Genomic DNA, 12,312 nt, shown 5'->3' on the forward strand with positions numbered 1-12,312 from the left:
GAATGGTTACAGGAATTCAGGGAGCATTGAGGAATTTTAAAGTAAGCCACAAGATGTAAGAGGCCAAAACTTGGGGTAAGTGGCATTTTGACGAGGCGTCACTTGAATTGTAATGTCAAACTATCATCTCAAACCATCACTTTCAGATTGGCAGATGCCTTACCGCTGAAAATCGAAAGTATGTTTTGTGCTGCAGGAAATTCACTCTACATTGGGACGATTTGCTTGAGAAAATTCCCTCACATTTTAAGAGAAGCAGTCACCCGAATTTAACACAACATTTTAGCTGGAGTCAGCATCTTCTTTCTTAACAATAATGCAACACGCATTTAGTAGCGAAAAAAGCTTCAAGGTTTTAAATCAGCTTGCAACCCCATTTTAATCTGGTTGAAGGTACAGCACTAATGGATCACCACTTGTGAGATCTTAATAACAATGTTTTGGCATTTCGATGGACTGGAATATTCAAGTCTTATTAAAATTTGCCCAGTCTTACACTATTCGCACAGTCCTGGGAGTTTTGATGGCACTTTTTCAAATTAAGTCCAAGCCTCAACAAACTATGGAAATGGCTTGTAGATCAGAGCTGAGTTTCAATACAAGGAATCTTTCCTTGATACAATATACAAGTGCGAGATTTCACATAACAAATACTCCGGGTTAGACTAAAATTTTACAAATTACTTTATATTGATCTCGTAAATTAAAAACAGAAGAAAATTTTCAAAGTGAAAGATTCAGAGTTTAGAACTCACCAACTTTTGATCAACATGAAACAAAAATTTATAGAACTCTTCCCAGTAACACAGACATAACATACATGTGCGGCATATCAAAGGGACATTAGTGGCATAGTTTCCAAGATGTTTCTTTCACAATTCTCAGCTCAGAGCTTCAATTGCTTTAACACCTGATCATCCGCTATAAATTTGTTTCGTTTATGACAAAAATGACTAAATAGAGCTTTGGTCTCTTGTGGCTAGGTAAACATGATGATTAATGATGCAGGTTTGGTAGCAGCTTGATCACTAAGCAATTTTAAATTTTCAGAGTCCCTGATAAATTCAAGCCGTTTCACCATGGTTACAAAGGAGTAAAAAAAATCAATAATAAAATTAAAGACTAGAGGAGTAAGTAGAAAACCGCAACTTTTGTATGAAACACTTGGGGAAAAGAAGAGGATTTTTTTGAGCATCAGTACCTGGAGGAGGAGGATGTTGTGGAAATGTGATGGTAGGCTGAACACAGGGAAGTGTTTTGTTTACAGTCCGGGGTACGCCTAATGAAAAGGCATTCATGTGATTGGTTGTTGATGTGAAACCAGGTGGGGGAGGAACAGTTCCATTTATTCGAAGCCCATCTAACAGTTTTGAACAATTTGATAGCCTGAAAGAAATTTCAAAATAACGTTAAACTTCGGGACGAAACATTATCGACATTATTCAACATAGTGTGACCACAAAAAGAAACTTGGTTGCTAAAAATAGGTTGAATTTGGGAGGCTTGACGTTCATAACCTAGCTATTCACCTGGGCCAAAAACTCGTTGGTTTGCGGTTGACCACATGTTGAGAAAACTAACTTCTAAATTCGACTTAAGGTCGCAAAAATTATACTCTAAACTTAAACTGTATAAAATTTGAGCTTTTTTTACAGCAGGCTTGAGTCATCATTAGCTCCTAAGCGGTTCAAACCATTAATCAGCTGTCAAATATGAAAGTCAACATTTTTAACGCAACTTTCTGCCAAACATTAACTGGCTGACAAAAGTCGGGCCCTGACTAATCATGTTTATGATGTAAATAAACAAATACAAGTAAAAATGCAAAAATTCATCGAAAACCATTTATATTCTAACAATTAGAGACCTTCCATGAGATCAGATTTGTTCAATCATCTTCAAAATATATACACAGATGTAAACATTGCATACCTAGGTCTAAAGTAGTCTACACAGACATAGACGATAATAAGTATCACCATTTACAAAGCTTTTCATTGGCATGTCAAAAGAAATTTAAAGACAGGCTTGCTCCATTTAGTGCGTTGTAGGAACAGAAAATTGAAACATGAAAATTTTCACGATTAAAAATTTATTTTTGCTCTCCTAAAAAGTTTGCTTGAGAAGTTAAAAATAGCTAAATGAACACAATTGATGGAACTTAAATCCTTTCAATACAAAATTGAGATATGCCGTGCACACCTCTGAATCACTTACAGAGTCGGAATTGCACCTCATAAGCACTTCAAGTCTTGTTTAACGCAACAATATGCCTGAATTTTGTTGTTAATATACTACGGCTGTGGTTTTAGGCCTCGCTGACAGATATTTTAATATACATCAGGACTTATAGGCATGGAGGGAACTGCAGTTCGTGCAGCCGCAGGACAACTTTACTCTTCAATGGTACACAACAGAGCAGATGAGATAACTTCTGAAAGGTATTAAGGGGATTAAAAATACTGAAAAATCCTACAAGGAGGAAAAAAATGAAGAGCATACCCATTATTGTGTTGCATATAAGTGTGCCTGGATTTTATTTGATTTTCTTTTTCAATCATTTCTGCAAAACCTTTTTGTGTTTCATGAAACGGATCAAATCCTAGATCATCATCATTTCTAATGTGCTGCAGGAAAAACAGAAAAATTAAAAATTAGCGAAAAATAATAAAGAATGAAAGAAAGCAAAGAATGGCCAATTTTTTGTATACTTTCCCTCAACAGTAGGGAGCGCCTATATTTTTGGAAAATTTATCAGTTACAGTAGAACTAAATAAAATTTTAAAAAAAAATCGGGATAAGGATTTTTTTATGCAAAACTAATTTTTCACAATTCTTTTCAAATACCTACGCCAATTACTAGAGTTGGGCCGAAATGGAATTTTCGCGTCACCGGAACCGGATCCGGATATCGGTTTTTTGTATCCGGCCGGATCCGGATACCGGATAATTCAAAAAAGTATCCGGCCGGATCCGGATAGTGCTTTTTCGCGCGAAAAATGTCGCGATTTTTGAGGTTAAGTTTACTCGACTCACGATCGGTCGTAGCTAACAAAATTCGGGCCTTGAATTTCTTTCCTTATTTCTAGTGTCACAATTGCAATAGTACAAAAATCATGGTTGACAAATAATATGTGTCATAAATATAGCAAGGCAGTTTCTAGCTTTTCGCAGCTGTGCTCATATGTTCAGCACAAAGGTTCAGCAGGAGGGTGTTATCAGAAGTCAGAAATGTAAACAAAACAAAAGTGGAAAACAGCGCTGCCAATCTGACACTTTTGAAAGCACCGCCGCCGCATGCCAATCCAAAGTCACAGCAAATCAAAGCCTGTCTTGACGGAAAATTATTCGGTCAATTTCTGTTGATGAGAATCTCTAAATGAACGAGAGAAATGGATGTTTCAACCGATCACAAACTTAATTGGCCTTCGTTTCGATATTACCGAAACAAACAGCGTGCTGCGACACTACGATGAATGCGGAGTTTTGCACCGACTAAAAACGGGGAATTATGCATATGTTGGTGGCGTTGTTGTTTGTTATTCTCTTTTCCACCTGCATCTATGAAAGTGAAACACGCGGGTCGCGGACTAAAGGAATTTACGTTGCGATCGCGTCAATTAGCAGAACATGTGCGTTAAAACAGACTGAATAAAATTAAAATTGTTCAAGACTTAGCAGCATGTAATTCATGTTGAAAGAAAAAAAAATAAACAGAGCTGTATTGAAGGAGAAGAAAAAAAGTCAAAAGTTTCAGGAAAAAATACAGAAAATTGTATTGATAGGGAAGAAAAAAGAAAGAATATCACCAAAAATTTATCGAAATTTTCAGGGCCAAAAAAGCACTATTCGGCGGGTCCAAAAACCGGATAGCGCGATTATCCGGCCGGATCCTCGCGAAAATCGTATCCGGCCGGAGCCGGATATCCGGTATCCGGCCGGATAATCCGGCAATCCGGATAATCGCCGGATACCCGGCCCAACTCTACCAATTACGTATTTTAAATTCAATGTAACATTATCAAGATATGCCATGATTCGAAAGGACAAATGTTGTTTTGGTCACTGAAAGAAAAAGAGGGCGGTTTTTGCAGGATAATACGGTGAACTTTAGATACATGTAACCAAATAGCAATGTTAGGATTGTGTCCAGACTGAGACATGCACTGAACATGGAATGTTTTCTGCAGAAAGTAGTCTCCTCTTCTGTCACCAAATCATCATTGACCCGATTCCAGCTTGCTACAATGATATGTATTTTAGAGTAAAAAATACCCAGTTAGTGCAGGGACTTTGACAAGACTGATGAAAATCAACAATTTATTGAGGTCATCATTAGGAAAATATGAGAAAAGCTGAGATTATGTCCAGAAAATCCAAAGTTCCTGATTGATAAAATAGAGGGTTTCTGCACAGTTGCCACAGTAGTTATCTGGGTCTTATGACCTTGGGTTAGCAGTATCTATCAATTCTTATTTTTTACTTAGACTTTCATCTGCTTTTACCTGTTCATCAGGTTCTTCCTTCTTTTGAATGTGGTTACAAAATGCTGCTTGCCAGTCTTCAGTAGAGTGAACTGGAGGTAGAACATCTGGCATGTAGGTTAAGCCATTTACATGCCAGTCCTCTGTTAAAGATCCACAACTATTGTTAGGTTTTTCAGAGAATGTGTGCGAGGAGAAGAAGGAGTTATTATCTGGCTCAAACAGTGATGGGGGCCGATGCCTGTTTTGTTCATATTGTTCAAGTGGTTCTATTGCTGAAACACATAAAAAATGTTTGTTATAAAAAAACCAGAAAAAAGGAAATTTTCTGTGAAGCTGCAATAGAGAAAGTTATAAAACGATGAAGAGTAAAAAAAGAAAAAAAAGGCTTTTTTTGACAAGTAATATCTTTGACATTGGTTAAATTAAGTTCAGGCCTATTAAAAGTACTTGATTTGTTAGTCACGTACCTATTAAACTTTGTCAATTACTATGAAGATACAATTTAAAAAAATGTATTCACCAAAAATTAGGTAAAGGTTCAAAAAGTCTGAATTTCTTCTAAACTTAAGATCATCTCACAATCTCAAACTCTGCACTGCAGTGAACAACAAAAGGCTTTGAAAAGGACAGTTCAAGTTAAGTAGCCTTTAACTTGATCAACCTTAGGGCAATGAGTGATCTGCAATAAATAATTAATCCATTTTTAAAAACCCTGAAAACAACGAAAGTTGCTTCATTAATGGGTCAGTTGCGCTGGTAACAAAATTGTGTTTGATGCTTGATTCTAGTAGATCAGCCAGAAATAAGAGCTGTCCAAACTGCAACTTTCAACGTTCAATATTAACCCAGATATCGCCCTTTGAAAGGCGGGTTTTTGACATCATCCACCGCGGTAGTGACACCTGTGGTTTCTTCCACCTTGCTTTCATCAGTTGCTATGACTCAAATTTGCACTGGTTGTTTAACGTTAAACTCGGACGAAAGCAAGGTGGAGGAAAGCAAGGGTGTCACTACCGCAGTGGATGACGTTAAAAACCCGACTTTTCAAAGGGCGATATCTAGGTTAATATTGAACGTTGAAAGTTTCGGTTTGGACAGATCTTGTTATTTTTGGCTTTGCTACAAGAATCAAGCACTAAAACACAATTCTATGACCAGCGCAACTGGCCCATCGGAAGAATATTGATCCAAAGATTCAGGGTGAATTTTCAACTGTATTCTAGTGCAGAGAGACTTATGAATGATCATCATGTCTAATTAGGAACTTACTTTGTGTGTCGAGATCTCCATTGACTAATTGTTGGATAGGAGAATTGGGTTTTTCAATTTCTACAAAAACAAAGAGATGAGAGCAAATGTGAAAATCAATCAAATTTACAGAGAAATAAAAAATAAGGAAAGAAAACAAAATGCATGCCAAATTTTAAATTTGACACTCAGGTTCATTAAGTATCTCAAGAGTAAGGTCTCCAAAAAACTGGTGGCTTATGTATGGTTGCACTAAAAAAAATTCAAAAATACTGTTTCATTGGGTAACTCCTTCCCTCCAAAATACGTGGTCGTCTGATCCACTAATTAGTTCAGTCATGATTTGGCATTAATTTTTGTCAGAGCGCTCAAGAGGCATTTCCACCACATCTGCTTCGATAAGTCTTCCGATAGTCATTTATGCAAAATACAACATCCTTTTCTGGATGCAAATGGTATTTATTGATATTCATTGTTATATACTAGAAGTGCACGTAAAGGAGGATATGGACTTAAAAAATGTGCACAGATGGTGTTAAGAATCCACATTAGGACCAACCAACATTCACTACAAAGAAAAAGCCGGTTGTCGAATTCTGACGAGTCAAGATCAAACCAACATTCACAACAAAGAAAAAGATGGTCGTCAAATTCTGACAAGTCAGTTATGGAGATAGAAACGACAGTACTTAAAGATCGACAAACAAAAATCAGGAAGCTTACTTTTTTGATTCCTGATGTTTTCCCACCCATCATTAACCTAATTTTGATGGCAAAACTTCTGTACCCCAAAGTGTGGGCTACCTGAGAATATCTTGAGGGCTACACTGACAAGAGGAATGACCTCTTGAATTCTGTCATTACGTATTGTCATATGTTGTATTTCTGTTGTGGATTCACATGTATAAAACCAAGACAAAGAAGAGGTTGACAAAACTTATGGATTGATAGCATTTCGTCGATGCTGCAAAGGATGATGTGGTTCTGTTCATCCAAGAGGTGGCAGAAGTGTAGTACAACCACTGTCTGCAAGAACTGCCACCACTACAAAAAGGCATCGATTGATATGATAATCAATTGAGGGACTATAGAGAGAATATATACCATAAATACATACCTGTAAAGGTTGTTTGTGGACTGTCACATGAGTTCGGGAGAGAATTATCGTAGTCAAAATCTGTGCTCGGAATTCTTTCTAAATCTATCGCCTGGGTCTGGAGGTGAAGTGTTTCTTTGCAAAGTTTCCTGCAATAGAGAGTGAAAAAGTAAGATTTATTGAATATAATGGAAATATAGAAATCCAGAGAAACATACAAAACCTCCTTTAAATCTCCTTCTTCCAGCCCCTTAAATCAGAACAGTAGATTATTGACAACCATGCCAAACATAAATCTTCATGTAGATAATGTTCCATAGAGCATAACAACTTTTTAAATCAGATTAGTCTTGCTGATTTTAGACATGCCAAATCCTTCTTGGCGATTTATATCTTCAATCATGACAGCAATGTAAATATAAATGCGGCAGACAAGGTTTATGATAACTCTTCAAAAGTAAAACCAAAATCAAGAGCATTCAATGAGTTGAACGATTTCTAAAATTTTTTAAAGCTTTCACACTGCGCCTTAAACCTAGAAATATTTGGGCGCTCACTTTTCCTCTCCTCTACCTGCATGAAGAAGCAATTTTACATTGTACAGAGTATAAAATCATGTTTCAACATTTCAGAAGTTTCTATAAAAAAAAGAAAAATGCTAACCCTCTAACTAGAGGTAAAAACAAAGATGAAAAAACTAGGACTTACTTTTCCTCTGAGCTTTGTTTTTTCTTCCGGTTTTTATCTGAATACGAGTTTTGTTTATAGGACCGTGTTTCGCCTTTGTTGTTGTTGTTTGTTGTGGATATTGAATTTGTAGGGGGTGTTGGAATGAACGGTGTTGGGTCTGCTGTAAAAGAAAAATTAAAAAAAAGTAAGACCATGAAGGATGCTAGAAACCAATATTTAATTAACTGTGAAATAAACAGATATATTTGCCCCAATTTATACCCTGAAATCAGACTCGAAAATTGACCCTGGTCCTGCATTTGGATCGTCTTAGAATTGTACTTGACTTTCCTTCCTAATGCTGTACTGGTAAATTCAAATGACACGACAAATGCAAATAAACTCAGACATAGTTCATTGGCATAGTTTCTCTGCTGCAAGAATAATTATCTGTAGCAGGCAAAGGGTTAAAAAGAGGAAAGTTATCTTGGGTGTTTCTTTAACAATTAGAACCCTTTGTTCAGGGAGATTGGTGTAACTTTTTAGTTACAATGCTTTTGAAATTAAAGGTCTGAATTATCAAGTGGATACTGTTGATATAAGGATACCACCTTAGCTTACAGGCAAGTATTCAGAAAGTTTTTGATCTTCTCGTTTTAAAAACCCCTTTTTCCTCAGGAATTTCAAAGTGATGACCTTTTCAAGGATCTGTAAGTAGATGTAATTGCTGCAAATTGCAAAACGCTTCTGATTTTCATTGGGGTTTGGCAGGGAACAAAAACCTTCCTATTTTTTCAGCTTTCCCTTTTTCAAAACCTGTTCTCCCGGCCTTCTCATAATCAAATGCAGCTCTAGCCCGCTCAGTCGTGTAATCAAGAAATTTTGTGTATTCCTGAGATAAACATATACTGATTGAGTCTACTTGATCACATTACCTGGTGGTGAAGCTTGAAGAGAAGGCCATGAATCTTTGCTATTGTTGGTTACTGGTACAGGGGTTGGATTGCTGCTTGTTGTCATTACTGTCGGAGGGGAAGGGTTTGGTTTCCTGGGAAAAAAAAAGAAGTAAAGTCTACAATATAGAACTCTGTTTTTGAGCTGAAGATAAAGTGGGAAAGTGACATATACTTAGAATTGCTTTCCACTAATTTATATGGCGGTTGTGTTTAAACGCATGCTTTAAAAATCACATGTTATACTCTTTTCAAAAATCTGCACCAATTGATGTTGGGTTAACATCTTAACCCAACTTTAATTGGTGCATCTTAACCCAACTTAAATTGCTGCAGAAAATTGACAATTTGTTTTCTTAACAAAATTTCATGCAGGACACATTAAACATACCGAAAACTTTTAAAATGAATCATCAGGGGTCGGCATTATTTTAGATCTCGCGAAAAATTTTCGAAATTGTGGAAGCCTTTGCCAATTTTACGGAAGCGCAATTACGCGGAAATTTTTCGCATGAAAATGTGAGAGCCTCCCAGAGTAATTATTTAATAAGAGTAAAAACAGTTCCTGAACAACCGATTACTTACCTACTGTTTGCTGTGGCTGCGATTAATGCGTCGTGGAGTTTTTTCTCGTATTCTTGATGTTTTCCCTGTTGCATTTCTTCCTTGGTGAAACTGGCTTCCGAGTCGCCCATTTCATGTAGATACATGCAATCGGGCTTTGGACAGGTTTGATTTTTCATAAAGTGTGAGCAATACTTGGTTGTACCAAGTGATGTTTTTATCACCCGTCCATCGACGGAAATGTTGTTGACGGCCTGAATAGCCCTCAACGCATCATCCGCTTTCTGATACGTTACGTACGCACTTGCACTGGGCCCCTGAAAAAATGAGAGCAGAAATAGAGCCATGCTGTGACAGTGTGGAGCCCTTGGACTCCTAACAAAGAATAAATGGTTCAAACAAATTCAAGGATAAAAAAGTGAAGCTCTTTTCGAGCATCTATGAAATAAATCATTTCTAGGCACCTTTAGAAAGCTTGTTACTACCTACTAAGCGCTTATCCCTCGTCATAGTTAACAAATTATTCTACTTTTATCCCTTCATTATCAGTATCCACTTACATGATAAAAGGTAATTATTTAATGCTCAGCTGCACGCGGCATATCCACATCCATCGATGCCTAGCTGAACCTCCTAAAGATGAGTAAAAGTTCAAACTTAAAGCAAAGAGGAAAATTAAAATTTTGAATGCCAAGTCAGGCTAATGGGCTCAATACAAAGATGCTTATGTGGCACTAGGTCAGGCTTGTAAAGCTGAAACCAGCATTCTCATGTCACCTACTGTCATCTGACAGTGACCGCTTGAAAACTTGGGGCTATTTGAATTTAGTTTTAACTTTTTCATATTTCACTAAAACTGTTCCCTTTTTTGGCTCGTCTTTCTGGTGCTGTGGGGACAAATGTGCCTACAATTTTTTATCTTGGAGTGTATTAGGCTTGTCCACTGCAGTTATGTGCTATAATTCTGGGGTGGAAGTGATACAATGGATTTTTGCTACGCCTGGACGAGGCAAATGAAAAAGCGTAGTTAAAATGACTGACCTGCGACCCTGCATAGGTTGTACTCTGATTTATGACCACTTTATGAATCTTGCCAAATTTCCCAAAATACTCATGTTTTTTTAGAACCTGAAACAATGAACAGTGCAGATAATTTTTTAGGTGTTGAGATAATTTTTCTTCTGAAAAAAAAATAAAAAAATAAGGACTGAAAAGCCATTAATGAGAGAACATTTACTAAACTAACTGAAAATTTATAGTTGCAACTATGATGAATCTTATTTTCAGCTACGAGAAAAAATTTATGCAGAACCAAGTAAATGTGTTGGCTTTAAAAAAAAAAAACTCGAGGTATTGGATGTAAAAAGTTTTCAATTTTTAGAATAACTCATGACTCCAAATATTCATCTAAATCATGATTTGAGAGAAAGCTCTTCTTGAGGGTGATAAAAAAAAGGAACCCTGCATATGTGTAGAGGGGTAAGAACTAGCAATTTCAACAGTAAGTGACTAATTATGAGAAATTACACAGATGATTTCGCCATGAAAATTAAAAATTGTATTAAAAAATGTTTTACAAAATTGACTCACTTGTGACGAAATTCTTCGGTATTGGCAACCTGGCCGATACCAAAGAATTTTGGCTCAAAAGCGTTAATTTGTTTAAATTTTGTGACAGCTTGTGCAGAAAAGCTCCCTCATTTTATATTTCACCATGGAAAGTTGTCTTGAGCAAGAGCAGAATGCTTTTATTCAATAAATTTTTGTACGTTAAGTCCAAGTATGGATACTATCTCTGTAACACTTTGTAGTAACTGATGTGAGGTAATCGCTCCTCTTATAACTTTGACAATCTTGAGCTTAGATAAAGGCTTGTGTAAAGGTATACAATAAATTCATTAAAAAAAGGAAGAAAAAAAATTGGTTTTGCAAGTAACAGAGAAACTTCTTCAAATTTTGTTTTTTATTCCTAGTAATTTTACACAAAAAAAAAAAAATTTAAGGTTCAGTATAATATCTAAGTCCTCTCCAATGCCTCCACAAAATGTCTACAGAGGATTAAAATAAACAAGGACAGAACAGCTTACCTCTTGATCTGCTAGTCTAAGAGGAAGTCCCACAACGAACACTAAGTTCCTCTGGACAACCCTTACATTAGCTAAATACTTCCTATTCTCTGTTACTTTCTGCTTCCTTAACTGATCCTTCTGCCTTTTTTCTGCTTTCAATTTTGACACTTCTTCTTTTGACAGTGGTTTAAAATCTGCAGGATCCTCTGGATACGCTTTCCGACATGCTGGACACAGCCCATTTTCATCTGTTCGAATGCGATGCCAGCAGAATCGACAAATCTGCACAGCAAAAATGAGAAATTAGGGAGTAAGAAAGTTTTAAATAATGAAAAACAAATTAACAGGATAAACTATTGCATACCCTCTTAACAATGACTCCTTTTTAAGTCAAATGGATTTGTTGCATTGGTTGCAAAATGGTGCTGGGTGTTGGTAATGGTATGTATTTCCTTGATAGAATCTCATTTATCTATAGAATAAAAGGAAATCATTCTTCATACCTTGTTTCAACGCCCAACATTGACATGGATACCTCCTTTTGATAGCTACGGTGATCGACATCATGTTAACAGAAGTGTGTACCCGGGTCAAAAAATGCAAGAATTACATACATAAGCCATTGAACTAATAAAACGAAAATGGGATAAAACATGGCATGCAGTGCCATATTCGATGTTTTCAATTTACGGTCTGTTGAAAGAAAAGTCTCTGTTAATATTTATCGTGTACATGTTACATTTGGATTGACCTCATTGCTTATTTTACTCTATAGGTTCTGATATAATATATAATACAGCTGTTGCAAGTTGACTTGCAATCAAATATAACAAGGAATGCGTTTTTTTTCCTAATCAGGATTTTCGAAGTTTCAATCTGCTAATTAGTGACATTAAGTTGTTAATTTTAAGATAACAGATTCAATGAAGAATAAATGAAATCAAAAATTTATTTTAGAGCAGTTATTAACTGCAAAAATAATGTCATGCAGAACTGGAGGGATTCTAAAAACAAACCTGGTAACCACATGTGCATGGGAAGAAATTCAAGTCGTCCACTTCCAGTGGTTCCATGCATAATGGACACTCAACCTGTTCTTCTCCGCTTTGATTCAAAAGAGCCATTGCCTGCCAGAAGCAACATTAAAAATAATTATTAATGGGATACGGCATATAATGGATAATGGAGATTAGCAATGAGTGTAGATAAAGTGAGTAGAAGAAATT

The 12,312-nt window shown here is 36.3% G+C and overlaps 1 protein-coding gene across 4 annotated transcripts in view; it reads right to left on the bottom strand.

Moving 5' to 3' along the window:
* LOC109036597 (CCR4-NOT transcription complex subunit 4) overlaps nucleotides 1-12,312 on the bottom strand; it is a 29,374-nt gene that overhangs the window by 13,684 nt on the left and 3,378 nt on the right. For 3 of the 4 annotated variants that reach the window (XM_019050924.2, XM_019050920.2, XM_019050921.2), the window contains exons 2-12: nucleotides 12,103-12,213; nucleotides 11,105-11,368; nucleotides 10,059-10,145; nucleotides 9,039-9,334; nucleotides 8,436-8,548; nucleotides 7,540-7,681; nucleotides 6,853-6,980; nucleotides 5,757-5,816; nucleotides 4,506-4,759; nucleotides 2,503-2,627; nucleotides 1,202-1,386 (exon numbers count right to left, since the gene is read on the bottom strand). In XM_019050924.2, coding sequence (XP_018906469.2) covers nucleotides 1,202-1,386; nucleotides 2,503-2,627; nucleotides 4,506-4,759; nucleotides 5,757-5,816; nucleotides 6,853-6,980; nucleotides 7,540-7,681; nucleotides 8,436-8,548; nucleotides 9,039-9,334; nucleotides 10,059-10,145; nucleotides 11,105-11,368; nucleotides 12,103-12,210 — 1,762 coding nt within the window. In that variant the 5' untranslated portion in view covers nucleotides 12,211-12,213. The remainder of the gene's footprint in view (nucleotides 1-1,201; nucleotides 1,387-2,502; nucleotides 2,628-4,505; nucleotides 4,760-5,756; nucleotides 5,817-6,852; nucleotides 6,981-7,539; nucleotides 7,682-8,435; nucleotides 8,549-9,038; nucleotides 9,335-10,058; nucleotides 10,146-11,104; nucleotides 11,369-12,102; nucleotides 12,214-12,312) is intronic. The other variant, XM_019050922.2, reaches the window with a different exon arrangement.

The sequence above is a fragment of the Bemisia tabaci genome, chromosome 5 (genome assembly GCF_918797505.1).
Source record: "Bemisia tabaci chromosome 5, PGI_BMITA_v3".
Classification (NCBI taxonomy): Eukaryota; Metazoa; Arthropoda; class Insecta; order Hemiptera; family Aleyrodidae; genus Bemisia; species Bemisia tabaci.